The following is a 16,148-nucleotide window of genomic DNA, read 5'->3' on the forward strand; positions in this document are numbered from 1 at the left end:
CTTTGGGGATATTAAAATTTGTGTGACTGCATGTCTACTATTCACCAGCTAAAGTAAAAAAAATCAGATCCTTCGTTTTTAAAGGTACATCGTTAGGAAAATGAGTACCATGAGTGTAGATAGAACTCTGGTTTATTTAGCTAGCTACAGGTTTTCACAGTAAGGAGAAAATCATTGGATTAATCTGTACCTTCCACGACACAAACGTTTTTAATTTCCAGGAGATAAAACTAATCGGCAATTCTCCCAAAATATTTCTGTTCCAGAGAGATCTCTGACATATGAATGACTGGATGCTGATTTTATGCTACCTAGACACAGGTTTTGCTCTGCCAGTAAGTCATAGCTGTCTATCAAACTAGAAGTTGTTCATTACCATAAGATATCAAACAAACAATCTTGCCACTATATAAATTCATAGGATTACTCCTAACTGCAAAATAAATTGGACTCCTCCCTAATCTATTTGTGTGTGTCTAATGCCTTCCCAAACCTAGGTGAGAAACACATAATCTATGCAGGAAGGCTTTAATAGCGCTCTTCTGTTTGTTCGTAGCTGTACTCTCAGTAGGCTGGAACGGTTAGTTTAAACCTTGAGAGATATGCTTTCCCATTATTGTACTAAAGACCCTTGCATGTGACTATTCTAATTTACGTCCACAAAAATGCTTTTCACTGCCAGATTCTCCAGCTGTCCAAGAACACGTCTTTCAGAAACTGCACTCAGTGACTCAACTAGGGCTCAGGAAGGTTAGGTACATTATGGGTTTGTGCCTTACTTTCAAGCATCGAAAATGAGTCACTCCTGGACGAATGTAAGGGACTAAAAGTGCCCTGTGTTCCAATGAATGTCACTAATTCACCCAGCGGAAACAGACTACGAAGGCGCAGTTTGATAAGCATAGGTGACTAAATCCCGTTGAACTGGACACAAAACTTCTCTGAGCACCTTCGAAAGACCCAGAAGATATTGGAGGGGAAGGAATGGCCAGTAGCTAGAGTTAGTGGTTAGTCCAGTCCCTAGTCTCGGACTCAGGGCACTCAGGGTCAATTCCCTGTAGACCCTTCGCCAAGTCACTTAGCTGCTCTGTGCCTCAGTTTCCCATCTGTACAATGGGGATAATAGCATTGCCCTGCCTCAGCGGGGAGGTGTGAGGCTAAATATATTAAAGATTATGAGGTGCTCACATACTATGATGATCGGGAGGCACAGAAATACCTCAAATGAATAAGGCTTTTTATAGAGAAACAAGGATTTTTCTTTTCAGTTTAATTGTAAAACATGATAATATGTGAACTCAGTGTTAAGGAGGCAGAATTAAACAGTCCAAATCAGGAAATGGGAAATTGAAGCCTGAACACACAGTTCTGACTCTGCTATTATGTGTTCACAGTTTATCTTATATATAGGCTTGGCCGAATTCGATTTTTTTAAAATCATTTTGATGCATGATATCTATGTTTATTTTAAGTATTTTTTCAATTTTTAGCAATTTAAATTTGAACAGTTGTGGGAAATTGTGTGTGGGGGGGAGACAATGGGGGCTCAGATAATTATTTAATAACTGTAGATGTGAGACTCAAAAAGTTAAAGCTTTATAACCATTAAAACATAAATTGCCAACATCACATCAACATATACAAAGTAAGTGTACTTAAATCAAACTATAAGTTCCCAAGCAGCATTTTTCTTACTTTGCCTATCTGTAAATACCAATTATCATCTATGGAAATATTTATTTTATCCTGTCTGAAGTGAAATCGACATTTACTGACAAAAGTCTAATCCTTCCAACCCTACTCATATATAAATGTGAATCTAAGATTGTAGGAAACCGCGATTACATTCTGTCACATTATTTGACAGTGTGTTATCACATAGACTCTGGAAGGGAGCTTGACAGGCCATCTAGTCTAACCCCCTGTGCTGACACAGGACCAAATCTTTAAAGTCTGCATTGTAATGATGCATCGGAGTAGGGATTGGAGTAATTAATACAGATTAAGTGTAGGACAATTCAATGTTATAAACCATAGGTTGTTCATTTATGGGCATGTGACCATACCTTTTCTCCATGGCTAGATGAGAGTGGGATCCTGAAATCTATGGCAAGAGCGTCCCAACGTTTTATTCTGCTGTAATAAAGGAGCACAGTATGGAAAAGCTGAGGACCACTGCTATAAACATGGAGAAATGCAATCAACGACCTTGAGAGACTTCTTAACATGACTCCAGGCAGCATTGCTGATCTCTCATTTTTTCATATGCTCTTGATTTAGAAGAATGCTCCATCTGTGACAACATTTATTAACACCACCTCGTTCCTCCCAACATGGCTACGCCTCCTTCTGTCTCTCTGCAATACTATGAATCGGCCTGGCCTGTGCACCCTTCACCTCCGCTATTACAGAAGATGGCTCTTCAACTGAAACAACTTCAATATCCTTTCCCACAACCAACTCAGATGCCTGCAAGGCAAGGCCGCGTAATGAAGTGCAGCAAACAGGTCCAGCAGGGACAGCCATCACTGCAACAAGGCGAACTGCCAGCTGGTTCTTGCTTGCAGACAACAATACGCTATTTTCATATGCATCTATGTCTGATCCAAAGCCCATTGAATTCAACTGGAGTCTTCCCATTGACCTCAGTAGGCTTTGGGTAAGGTATTTAATAATTTGGATGTGTGCCGGGTTCGGTCACAGAGACCCCCCCCTTGAGCCTGTCACCTAACGTGGTGGAATTACCTCTGAGCCCATTTTCCACTGACAGCTTGGGACCCCAGTAATCAACACGAAGGTGGGGAATCCAGAAGCAACAGGGAGGGAGAGGAGAGATGGGTTCAGTAAGATTCCCCTTGGGACTGTCACCTGATGTGCTGAAATTACTTCTGAGCCAGTTTTCCCTGCCAGCTTGGGACTCCAGAACCCTGCCTTGTTGAGCCAGACAGGCTAGCCTGCTGCAACACAGACCCAGGTCTGGTCCACGCCCCCAGAGCTGCAGACTTTAATTAAAAACTACTCAGCAGGTGACCTATCTTCAGAATCAAGACACCCGATTTCCAATGGGATTCAAACCCCAAATAAATTTGTTTCACTCTGTATAAAGCTTATATAGGGTAAACTAATAAATTATCCAGCCTCTCTTAAACTGATAGCGATATATATGTCTGTTTGCTCCCCCAGGTATTAATCACTTATTCTGGGTTTATTAATAAATAAAAGTGATTTCATTAAGTATAGCAAGTAGGATTAAAGTGATTTTAAGTAATAACAGAAGAAAGTAAGTTACGAATCAAAATAAAACAAAACACGCAAGTCTAAGCCTACTATATTAAGAAACTGTATACAGGTAAATCTCACCATCAGAGATGATCCAATAAGCTTCTTTCACAGCCTATACTCCTCCTTAGTCTGGGCACAGTCTTTTACCCTGGTACAGACCTTGTTAGTTCCAGTTCAGGTGGTAATTAGGGGTTTTCTCATGACTGCAGCCCCCTTTGTTCTGTTCCACCCCTTTTTACAGCTTTGGCACAAGGCGGGAATCTTTTGTCTCTCTGGGTCCCCATTCCTCCTTCTAAATGGAAAAGCACCAGGTTTAAGCTGGATTCCAGTACCAGTTGACATGGTCACATGTCCTGTGAGATTCCACCAAGCCTCCATTCTTCCCGGCCTGACTTACAGGAACACAGGAAGTCTTACATGTAAACAGAGCCATTTACAACCAATTGTCTTGGTCAATGAGAGCCATCAAGATTCCAAGCCATCATTAATGGCCCACACGTTGCATAATTACAATAGGACTTCAGAGTAATACTTTATATTTCTAGCTTTAGATACAAGACTGATACATTTTACAAATAGGATGAGCACACTCAGTAAATTATAGGCTTTATCATGAAACCTTACAAGAAACCTTTTGCATAAAGCATATCCCAGTAACATTATATTCACACTCATAAGCCTATTTCCATAAACATATTGCGGGCAACGTCACAGGATGTACCTACATAAAATGAAACCAGTCAATATTTATTTCCTACTGTACAGGGAGCAGTTGGAGACTGAGTACCACTGAAAATCAGGCTACTAGTTATGTGCCTATGTTGGGAGAGATGAAGTAGGCAGGTTGGGCATGAGGGGTAAATGCACATACAGGAGGAATCCATGGGCGTGACCTCATACAAAGGTGCCAGTCCCGTTCTTCGCTGGCCAAAGACTTGAATTGCTCGTCTACATAGCCCAATTAACACATTTTACAGTCATTCAACTTTGGGGAGAAACGTGTGTCTATGAATGTAACATGGCCAGATTCTCAGCCACTGTACTTCAGTGTGGCGCCATTGACTTTTGCAGATCATGCTGATTTACACCGGCTCAGGTGGCAGCCTGTAAATTGGAGAAGGGCCAGACTGAAATGCCTGTTTCTCCAAAAGTCAGAGGTTTTTGCCTCCAGAGGGCAGTACTTGTGATAATTACGTCACAGCACAGTCTGATCCCTTCCAAGGATATAATTCTGGAAATGCTGTTATTTCAGGGAATAAAGGAATACAAGATAACAGACGCTCAGAGTGTGGAGGAAGGTCAGGAGGCAAAACTCCTATCTCTATAGGCAGAGGTTCTCTAGCCAGGCCAAACTTATTTGGCTGGTGTATTGTATAGTGAAACCTTTCTTCATTGCCTTTGTCACCTTAGTTCAGTCCTTATTAAATCTTTGCATTTAAGGTCTGTGCAATTTTTGTACTATTCTAGTGCAATTACCAGCACTAGAGTATTCCTAGCAACCGGTTCAGGCCGTAAGTATAGATTTTTATTTTATATATTTCCTGTTAACCAGAACATGATTATCTCTGAACCAATTATCTATGTAGAGGCAGAGCCTTAACTGGTTTAAATTGCCATACTGCCGTTTGGGAGCTATGACCAGCGAAGAGCTGCCTCTTTCTGTCCTATATCTCTAACAGCAAAACATACATTCAAACGAGCGTGTGCAAAATACCATTTTCAATGAAGGACATACATTCCCTTCTGTTTTGCTAGACGAGTTTGAATGTTTGTTTGTTACTAAGATATCTACGAGACGTTTGTCATTCTTTGTGTAGCTTTCTTGCATTTATCAGAGCAATTGTGTTATCTACCATTTTGTCTTGTGTTGCACTGCGATATTGTTTGCCTTTTTTCTTTTGGTAAAGATGTACCCAATTGTACATCAAGAAGCTCAGCAAGACCCAATGGAACAACCACCAGGAAGTTTCTTCCCATTTCCACCCCACAATTCATTCTATGCTCTTGTAGATCTGTCTGATTTTAACGTTTTTTTCATAAAGTACAATACTATTTTTAAACGATTGCTTCCTTTTATGCCTAGCTTTACCCTGGGTTGTATTATGTGCCCTATAGAGCAAAACAAGGAGTAAGTCTCTCTTTTTTCCCCAATTCGAGAAAAATATTAATGGAAGTACTACAGTTGAAACACATTTCAAAGCCATTAAAGTGATCTCGATCCCCAATTCCCCCTAATATTTAATGGCAACTGGGCATTCAGCGCCCTTATGCCGCTTTTGAAGAGCTGAGCTGTTTTAAAAACAGCAGCGTACTATGTGCACTGGTGTAGACTGAGCCATGCTTTGATGTGTTTCCTGTAGGGTCCCCCACTTAGGAAGCTCAGAAGAAATGCAGGTAGTAGGTCATTTCATGGATTGGCTCCATGATAAAAACGGGTTTGCATTGATAAATCTATGACCACTAACAGACACCACAGTCTTCCTCCTAATCTTTTAATACAGAGCTCATCTCCATAACTATTATAGCTTATGATCGCTTAACAGATTGAACACCACACGTCTCGCAAATGATCTGGGATTTTGAAGATGTATTGATGTGTATTTCGGGGCAATAGGTACACATTTTCCCACCTGTCTTTTTAATCCAGTATTAAGCAAAAGCTCTAAAATCCTTGTGCCAAAAAGCTTGCACTGCCAGAGTAAGTCTCGCTTACTTTACACAACTTAAATTATTACAATTTATATGTCATTTACAGCCACTTTACACACCTGAGCAGTATAAAGGGGCCTTAAAGTAAATGTAGGTTTTAAGGCCCAGATCCTCAAAGGTTGATTTCCCATTGATTTCAAAGGGAATTTAAGCACCATTGACGATCTGGACGCTGGTGTCTGATCAATGACAAAACCGGAGGTGAAAGTAAGCCAGTCTGGCATCTTCCCCAGGCTGGCAATTTAAAAGGGCCCTGGCAGTGGCTGGAACCCCGGCCCATTAAATTGCCGCCAGAGCTCCGCTGCTGGAGCCTCGGGGTAGCGGCAACGGCCGGGAGCCGCAGGGCTCCAGCAGCATTTTAAAAGGCCGCCGCAGCCATCGCGACCATGGGTCTCGTATTAAAGATCCCAGGGGTTTAAAGGCCCTGTCTCTTCCGGCTGAGGCCCTGCCTCATCCTCATGACCCCGGCCCTGCATGCCGGTGAGTCGCTAAAGTTACTTTCACCCTTGGACAAAACAGATATGATGCCCTGAAAACCCTGACTAGAAGTTTAATATCCTTCAAGAGCAAAAGTAGTATTTTGGTGTTGGTTTGTTTTTAAAGGAAAATGGAGCAAAAATCTATAAACAGATCTGACTAGAAGTATAGGAAGATGGAAAATGCTACTTTCCCATACCAAACGTTTTCTTTTATTAACAAGAATTAGGCGCGAGACGAGAGACCGATAGGTATCCATGTTACTGCGTGAGAAAGGTTCTATTGCTTCTGCCTGCTCTGTAACTAGAGGGCTGTCAAGCCAGCAGATTTCACTACTTGCATGAAATCCACACAGATAGTGAGGCTTTTGTCCAAACAGAGCTGCTTTCCGCACCGCTGGAGCAAGTCGGACTAACCCTGATGTGGTGGAACAACATGGGCTATACAGAGAGGCTCCTCGTTTTGTAGGCATGGACACTGGATTCAGGGGATTGCAGCAAAACCCAGCCCTTCAGGGAGATTTTACTGTTGAGGATGATTAGCCAGCAGCCCAAGGAGGGTTGATCTTTGTTCCCCAAGCAGGCTCCCCTGGAGTTCCTTCCTGGAGTCTCTTCCCGGAATTAATCCATCAGGTCCTGGAATTGCTGGAATCCCCTTCCAGAGAAGACTCCAGTGGGCCTAGAAGGCAACAATAATTTGCCAAGCCCGGGTGATGAACCTGCCTCTCAGAGCAGAGGCTCTTCCCTGCTGCCGCCCCTGAAATAACTCAAGCTCTCATTGATAGCTTCATGCCCTTTGGTGGTGAGAGCTGCTGTGAATCCAACCATGCCCCCTGATGCCCAATATCTGTGCAAGGCAGGGAACAAGGCCAAACAGCCACAGTTCATGCAAGATGCCTGGCATTTCCAAGAGCCCTGAGTGTATTGAAGAAACACACCACTCCATTATTGTTCAAGTATTTGCTATGCCTGATGCACTGGCAAAAACATCTACTATGGAGTGAGCAACAGAGTATTAAATAGGCTAATCAAAGAAATTGTAAAATGACTCCAGGGATGTCCCCAGTTTGAACTTTAATCCCTCACCCCCGGCTGCCAGCACCTCTTGAGGGCAGGCTGTGTCAAGAACTGGAGAGTCAAAACCTTTCTGACATCCGAGTCAAACAATGTGTGTGTGTGGGGGGTAACCATTGTCTGGGCCCCAGCTCTACTGGTATTTACATATTGACAGCTGTTACCTACCCCATGGCTGGATATTGTACTGGGGGACAGCACCGTGCCAACAGAATCATTACACAGCTTAGCCATTCAAATAAAGTTCCCAGAGGCAGTGATCTGTGCCCACCTAATCAGCATGCTCATTGCACGGAGCATCTCCAGCAGTGACTGTCTCGCCCCATGATGCCCCGGCACATGGTGGCTGTGCCTAGGTTGGTAAAGCGACAAGACAAGCAAATGCAGGAGGATGATGACAGTGAGACAAAAAGGGTAAAGACAAGCGCAATGGGTACAGGGCAGTGGGAGAGAACATGGATACAATCCTGAGGAGAAGGAGATGCCAGCCCTCATTGTAGAAAAAGGAACATGGGGTTGGGGGGCGCTCAGGTAAATCCAAAATGTAGAACTGATGCTTTCAACAGTAAAAGGTGCCCCTCTCCCGATTAGATCAAAAGAGAGCTTCAATCTGAGAGCAGTTCCCTCGGGGATGCACTCTCACATTTTGAACAAAAGACTTGCTGCAAACTGGTCTGCCTCAGTCAGCGATACATACATGTGATATATTAATGCGCTTTCCCTACCCCTCAGATTCCACCAAATCCATCCAAGCCCCCTAAAAAGTCATTTGTCCTTCCCCACTCCCACCCAAACCCCTCAGACTTTCTACCCATGCCGGAGTGAACGCTATCCAGCTCAGCCCAGCCTCAGAAAGGGCTGAAACGGCTAGGACACAAAGTCAGCCCTAGCATTCTAGGGCACCTTCTGAGAGGCATATTTTTATTGCTGCCACGCTCCCCTTTCTCAAAGAGAAACCAATTTCTGTCCCCCATGATCATTCCATTAGGCACAGGCATGGGGAAGGTCAGCAAGATAAGTGTTTTGGATTAGAGGTGCACAAAAGTACTGGGTTTTTTTTAATTCGCTGGCTGTGCTGAAAAACGGTCCTTTTGGGTCAACTTAAAAATGAATTTTTTCAGTATTTCTGGCAAACTGAGAAGTCAGAAAAAAAATTCACTTTGGGTCAAATGAAGCATTCTAGATGTTTTGCTTCAGAAATATTGAAATGAACCGTTTCGGCATTTCCAATTTCCTTTTTGCCTTCAACTGAGACAGTCGGACAAAATAGACACAAATTTGCAAGACCCAAGTCTACTTTGTTATCGTTTAGACCACCCCCTTCTGGGATGCCACCTAATGTACTGGGATGTCACTGAGCTGCTCCTGCTGAATTATGCTCGCCTGCCTCTTGCAGCGCAAACGTATGTAGGGCCACAGCCCGCTGCAGACACAAAGCAAAGTCAGCTCTCTGTGAGCGGATCCCCGCAGCACTCACGTGACACCCCTTTTGGAAGATAAACCCCAACTAATACTTTCTTGCACTGTATAGAAAAATCTGCATTGCATAAGCTCATAAAATTTTTGCCAGAAGCTGGGAATGAGCGACAGGAGATGGATCACTTGATGATTACCTGTTCTGTTCATTCCCTCTGGGGCACCTGGCACTGGTCACTGTTGGGAGACAGGATACTGGGCTAGATGGACCGTTGATCTGATCCAGTGGGGCCATTCATATGTTCTTATGTACTTATTTAAATCCACCCTCTTCTTCAATGTGAAGACAATGCTGGTAGCCAATTCTATAGTAATCTAGCTAAAGGTTTATTAGCTAGGAAAAAGGAATGAGAGATATTGAGACGTTAAAGCAAATAAAAATATATGTTCAGTCGAGTCAGTCTATAATTTCAAAACGTAGTAGAGATGTAGAAATCTTGCAGTTTCACAAAAGTCTTTTAGGGCTACCCAGAAAGAAAGTAAGCAACCAATTTGCAAACATCTAGAAGATACTAAGGTGATAAGTAACAGTCAGCATGGTTTTCTTTGACAGGGTAACAAGCCTTGCGGATGGGGGAAAGTGGAAGACGTGGTATATCTTGACTTTAATAAGGCTTTTGATACTGTCTCGCATGACCATCTCATAAACAAATTAGGGAAATGCAACCTAAATGCAGCTACTATAAGATGGATACATAACTGGTTGTACTACCATTCCCACAGAGTATTTATCAGTCATGCTGGAAGGACGTAATGAGTGGGGTCCTGCAGGGATCAGGGTCCAATTCTGTTCAATATCTTCCTCAATAATTTAGACAGGACCTAGCGTGCACTTATAAAGTTTGCGTACGATACCAAGCTAGGAGGGATTATAAGTGCTTTGGAGGATAGGATTAAAATTAAAAATGATCTGGAGAAACTGGAGAAATAGTCTGAAGCAAATAGGATGACATTCAAGAAGGACAAATTAAAAGTACTCTACTTAGGAAGGAACAATCACTTGCACTCATACAAAATTGAAATGACTGCCTAGGAAGGAGTATGCTGAAAGGGGTCATAGTGGACCACAAGCTAAATATGAGTCAATAAAAAAGCAAAAAAAAAGTTGAAAAACAAACAAACATCATTCTGGGATGTATTAGCAGGAGTGTTGTAGGCAAGACATGAGAAGTAATTCTTCTGCTCTACTCTGCTGATTAGGCCTCAACTGGAGTATTTTGTCCAGTCCTGAAAGGACATTGACAAATTGGAACGAGTCCAGAGAAGAGCAACAAAAATAATTAAAGGTGTAGAAAACATGACCTACAGGGAAGATTGAAAAAAAATTGTGTTTGTTTAGTCTGGAAAAGAGAAGACTGAGAGGGGACATGATAACCGTTTTAAAGTACGTAAAAGGTTGTTACAAGGAGGAGGGAGAAAAATTGTTGTTCTTAACCTCTGAGGACAGGATAAGAAGCAATGGGCTTAAATTGCAGCAAGGAAGGTTTAGGTTGGACATTAGGGGAAACTTCCTAACTCTCAGTGTGGTTAAGCACTTGAATAAATTGCCTAGGGAGGTTGTGGAATCTCCATCAGTGGAGATTTTTTGAGAGTAGGTTAGACAAACCCCTGTCAGGGATGGTCTAGCTAGATAATACTTAAACCTGCCATGAGGGCAGGGAGCTGGACTAGATGACCTCTCGAGGTTCCTCCAGTCCTAATGATTCTATGATTCTAAATATGGGGCTCCCCGTAGTGTTCCCTCTAATTTTTTATTTCCATGTGTGGAATGAATTATGGACATGATGTGTGCTGGGTGTGGGGCCGAGGGGTTTGGTGTGTGGGAGGGAGCTCAGGGCTGGGTCCACCTGCAGAAACGCCGACGAATCCGCGTGACGGTGGACCGCCCGCAGGCATGCCGCCGGAGCCCGCTTGACTGCCCTGCTTGGGGCGGCAAAAAACATAGAACCGCCCCTGTCTCCAGCCCACCGGAGAAACACAAAGGGAACTGAGTGGGGCAGGGGCACAGGCACAGGGTTACTTTGTGGATTAGCTACATACCCAATGTATAAAGCTGCATATACTGCCGAGTGTACCGTGTGTCACCAGAAGTGCCCTGAACAGTTGCACAAATGGAATAATACTGCACTACCACTGCTCTTGCCACATAGTTGGCCCAATGGCACGTAGGCTGTATGAAGAATTTGCCTAAATAAAATATATGAAAAATGCCTAAATTTGCATTCCTTTCAGCTTGAAAGAAGGCATACATTTACTAGCCACTGTGCCAATCTAGTCCGACCTCTTGAATAAACACAGGACAGAATCTCATCAAGCCATTCCTGCATTCGTGAGAATTATTCTTCCCTATTAAATAAGTGAAAGAGTCATTTTAGCATCCATAGATTATAAAGTCACAGGGAACAATTACGATAGTTTATTCTGATCTGCAAAACAAAAGCCACAGAACTCCCCTGAATTCATGCTCTACTTCCAACAAGAATAGCTTTTAGAAAAACATCTGATCTAATTTATAAATTGCTGGAGACGGACAATCCACCGCAATCCTGGTAAATGGTTAATTACCCTCCCTGTTAAAAATCTGCACCTGATTTCCAGTCTGAATTTGTCTCGCTTCAGTTTCCAGCCATTGGCTCTTGTTACACCTATGTGGTTCTTTTTAATGTACTTTGGTTCTAGCTTTTCTATCCAACCGTGAGGGCTGGGAACACAATTTTATTTTAACTGAAACCTGACAGACTCATGTAGTCACCTGACTCCAGGAGCTGGGGCTTTCAGGAAAAAAAAAGAAATATTACGAGACTCCTGATAAAAATCACAAGAGGTGGCACAACACTACTCTCATTGCATGCGCTAGTGAAGGGAAGAGCAGGAAATGAGGAGAACGGACCGAGGGAAAGGCAGAAGACGAAAAAGAGGGATCAGAATGGGACTGGTGTGAAGGATGGGGAACAGTAACTATCCTTTCAAGCCATGATGTTTTCTCAGGTATTTTTCTTTAAAAGGGTAACCAGGCACACTAAACCCTCTGTCACTGAAGCAACCTTTAGCACCTAAACTAATGGCGCTGCCTCTTAAAGCTAATACGGCTATTCTGGGCAGGCTCGGCAACTCCCCTGGCCTATGTTTCACTGCATTTTAAAACGGAGCGATTCTGTTGGCTTGTTACGTTTACCCCAATCCTGTAGGAATGAGCTGGAAAAACCCAACAGCAAAACAGTGCCTCTATACATTTTGTCAGCTTGGGAAAAGGGGAGACTAGAACTGGGCCAGTGATAAAGCCGAAGATCTGAAGGAGGGAAAAAACTTCTAGGTCACTATATCATCATGCACATCTGATCAACAAGCACTGCCCAAACTAAAAATAACAGTGTCTTATGCTGAGCTCCCACCTTCCAAAGGGGCCCTGTGCAAACTATACAGCCCCAGTCCTGCTATTGACCACGGCAGGAGGCAAACTGTGCCTAGCCCTCTGCCTCTGAACATGAGAACGGACACACTGGGTCAGACCAAAGGTCCATCTAGCCCAGTGTCCTGCCTTCCGACAGTGGCCAATGCCAGGTGCCCAGGAGGGAATGACCAGAATAGGCAATCATCAAGTGATCTATCCCCTGTCGCCCATTCCAATCCCGTTGCCCATTCTCTGTGTGATCAGGGCCTATCTCTTGGATCCTTCAATGGGATCTGGTGGGGAGGACTCCCACTGAAGTCAGTGCAGAGGTTTGAAGGTTCAGCAACGTGGCTCAGTCATTCATAGAAACGGCACACAAGTGTGTTAGTGGAAGAGGACGGCTGCACTGTTAAAATAAATGTAAGGCAGGAAATACGAAAGCAAGCAAGGGACTGCAGCCCCGTTTGCACACCCTATCTGTTGTGTGTGATGTGTGCTCCATCCTATAAGCCAATTGCTCCCACCTATAAAGCTGGACAGTACAGACTCTGTGGGCTGGTCTACACTGGGGGGAGGGTGGGATCGATCTAAGATACGCAACTTCAGCTACGTGAATAGCGTAGCTGAAGTCGAAGTATCTTAGATAGACTTACCTGGGGTCCACATGGCGCAGGATTGACGGCCGCGGATCCCCCGTCGACTCCGCTACCGCCGCTCACTCTGGTGGAGTTCTGGAGTTGACGGGGAGCGCGTTCGGGTATCGACATATCGCGTCTTAACGAGACGCGATATATCGATCCCCGATAAATCGATCACTACCCGCCGATACGGCAGGTAGTGAAGACGTACCCAGATGTGTTGGGGTGTGGGTAGCTGCAGCTCAACCCCTCCTCCCATCCAGAATCCGGGTTCAGGCTGACACAGCCCCTCCTTACCTGCCCCTACAGCCTAGATTAATAGCTACAGCCTCCGGCGCTGTTTGTACAAACCACACACTATCGATACAGCGGCTATGTGAATGCAGATCTATGGCCCCTCCCCTGGCGTGCCTCTAAAGCAACTGGTGGGAGTTCCAGGGGCGGCTCCAGGCACCGGCGCAATACAATGATTAATTGTCCTTTTCTTCCCCAAGAACCCTTATTTCAGACACTTTTCTCAGGGGCTCAGCAACAGATACCCCATATTACTCCAAAGACATATGCAAATGAGAATATAATCCACCCAAAACAGAGAAAGAATCGCCCAAAGCAGAGAGCCCTGCAACCAATCCATCTGCTAATTCCACCAGGCCTGCCATTAACTCAACCACCGCCAACGCTCTAAGCCAAGGATGGGGATCAGGGCGGGAATGTCACCCACATTGGCATCAGTACAACAGGGAATGGGATCAATTCCCAGAATCCCAAGAGCAATCCAACCACTGAGAGTCTTAGGGCACAGGCAGCCAGAATGGGACAGAACACCACAGAGTGGGCCTAACCGAGCAGGTCCCAGTCCTAAGGGTTGTTCAGGGCTTTCCTTCAGGCAGGAAACAAATTCTGGGCATGATCCATCCCGTCACAGATAGTATTCTCAGAGATAGAGAATCCCCCAGAACAAGGAGGTGCCAGGAACAAACACGTTCACTCCTCAGGGTCCCCCAGAAAACTCAGTATACCGGAAAGCTCCAGGGTATGAAGACAATTCCTACATCCAACCAGTAGAAGAGGAAACCTCTAGAGATACCCATCACTAACCTCCATTGGGACATGAAGAGGTTTTCCAACAGCCTGGAAAGAGGCCTTCTGACCAGAGAGAGAAAATACCTTTTCCTGGTGCTGAAATGCACCATCTTACAGTGAGACCGAAACCGGTCACAAGCCAAATACCCTCCCTTCTGAAGGGAGTTCTCCAGATCCCAGCTTTACTACCTTCGGGCAAACTGACAACTTCTGTTATCCAAGGGAAGGTACTGGTTGAATTCCAGGTTGTGGGAAACAGCTGACAAGCCAGCCATCCCCTTAGGGTGTCTTTTTAGATACAAGAAGCTGTTAACCAGTCACCGTGACTGGGAAAGACAGGCAGTTAACCCGTCCTATCCTGAAAGAGAAGGTTTTCCCTCTCCAGAAGATGAGGTGTGGAACCACCAGCAAAACGCCCCAGTCTTTGAAGCAGGCACAATGGGGCAGTGCGAAGGTTCCGTGTATCCATCAGGTACCTCGTTGGGCCACAGGAGGAGCATTTCCTACCCTGACCGTTATTCCTATGCTCAAAGGGGAGATGCACTTTACTCTAGGGGCAGATTTTGGGATGACAGAAAAAATTCTCCTGGCATCGGCCCAGGAGGGCAACTGGGAACCCCCTTGTATCCGCCAGATTCTCCTTCAAGTCAGAGGCAAGGAAGCCGCTATTATCAAAGCGAACCCTTCGATCAGCTAGGGCACGAGTCTTACCCTGGACAAAGAAAATGGGGCCATGAGCAGCTCTTGCCTGAGGACTGCCCAGCTGGCGAACATGGAAACCCACAGTACATGCCGCATGAGCCAACAGAGCAGCAGGTCTATTTCCATTATCCTACAGACAATCGATCCAACCTTGGGAGAGATTTACCGTATAATGAAATTAACCCCTGGGCTCCTGAAGAGAATTTTCCAGCTGATGACATGTCCCTCCCTCCCAAAGTAAACAGGAAATATGCCATTTCTTTCAAGTGATGTATTTGGAAGGAGAGAGCACATCCCTGGGCAATTCATGGGTCTAGGCGTATAATTCCCAGCTACAGAGCCTTCTTTCTCACCAAGGCAGATCGCGATCTTTGGAAAGACATTCCTGGGGTCCTGAAATAGTTTCTCAGCCGTGTTGAGAGAGAACCCAAAGCATCTGCCTGGTGTGGCCTCGAAGTACGGGGGTGTCCAGATGAGAGGGTTTGATTCACTGGAGCAGGGACACCAGCCCGTCACCGTGTCAGTCCCAGATGGCAACCTAGCAGATCACAGAGGGAGTGCAGCGTATCCTTCCTCTGGCCATTTGTGCTGTACGGGGAATTGTCCAGCACCAAAAGAATATCCGTTAGCACCGCTAGACTTTCCCCCAATCAGATTCTCTTCTTGGGAATAAAGAGGAAGCGCACAATATCCTGAAGGTAGTCACTCAGAGCATGCCAGGCATGTTTGATACCCAGCTGGTATTCAGATTAGTCACAGGAACAGCTCCCTGCTGCTTGGAAAACCTCCTTCACCCTCCCCCGCCTGCACCTACTCCACAAGAAAATGGAGAGGGAACATCAGATCAGGAAAGGAATATGCTCTACTCTGCAATCACATTAGGGCAGCAAGAGGACACGGATCCTAGCCTGGAGCAGGTGCAGCACCAATTAGAAATGCAATAGCGGGGATGGAGCCAATGTCCTTGCACAACTCTTCGGAGCAAATCAGTTCAGGCGGAGAAGACAATCCTTCTTCCTCCAGTTCTCTAACAGGAACTGTGACAAATGATCCAGAGGCGAGGATACCAGACTGTCCACTATTGCAAAACTAACAAGTGCAAATTGGCCTTTAAGATCAGAGAAATAAAACTGGCATGTACCTTTGCGCTAATGTTGCAATAAAAGTGATACTGTCTTTAATCTCCTTTAAAATGTACGGGCAGAGTGTGTGTGTGTGTGTGTAGTTTTCATTCATGCTCTTGTCTGCTAATTTTCAATAAGTGTAAAATTTCATTAGTATAAATCTAATAATGTCCTATCCCTTTAGAACTGATTT

At 44.7% G+C, this 16,148-nt stretch overlaps 2 protein-coding genes across 2 annotated transcripts; both read left to right on the plus strand.

Moving 5' to 3' along the window:
• The first annotated feature begins 234 nt into the window (after positions 1 to 234).
• Positions 235 to 7,566, plus strand: AMBN (ameloblastin). Its single transcript, XM_054032147.1, is given in 3 exon segments — positions 235 to 357; positions 6,832 to 7,027; positions 7,275 to 7,566. Coding segments are annotated over 3 exon segments (384 nt in total). The 5' UTR covers positions 235 to 281; the 3' UTR covers positions 7,387 to 7,566.
• Positions 7,567 to 7,865: 299 nt separating this feature from the next.
• ENAM (enamelin) lies at positions 7,866 to 15,738 on the plus strand. The gene is given in 8 exon segments (XM_054032148.1): positions 7,866 to 7,955; positions 13,541 to 13,582; positions 13,584 to 13,739; positions 13,741 to 13,834; positions 14,375 to 14,434; positions 14,437 to 15,071; positions 15,073 to 15,102; positions 15,331 to 15,738. Coding segments are annotated over 8 exon segments (1,515 nt in total).
• The last annotated feature ends 410 nt before the right edge of the window (positions 15,739 to 16,148 follow it).

The sequence above is a fragment of the Malaclemys terrapin genome, chromosome 6 (genome assembly GCF_027887155.1).
Source record: "Malaclemys terrapin pileata isolate rMalTer1 chromosome 6, rMalTer1.hap1, whole genome shotgun sequence".
Classification (NCBI taxonomy): domain Eukaryota; kingdom Metazoa; phylum Chordata; order Testudines; family Emydidae; genus Malaclemys; species Malaclemys terrapin.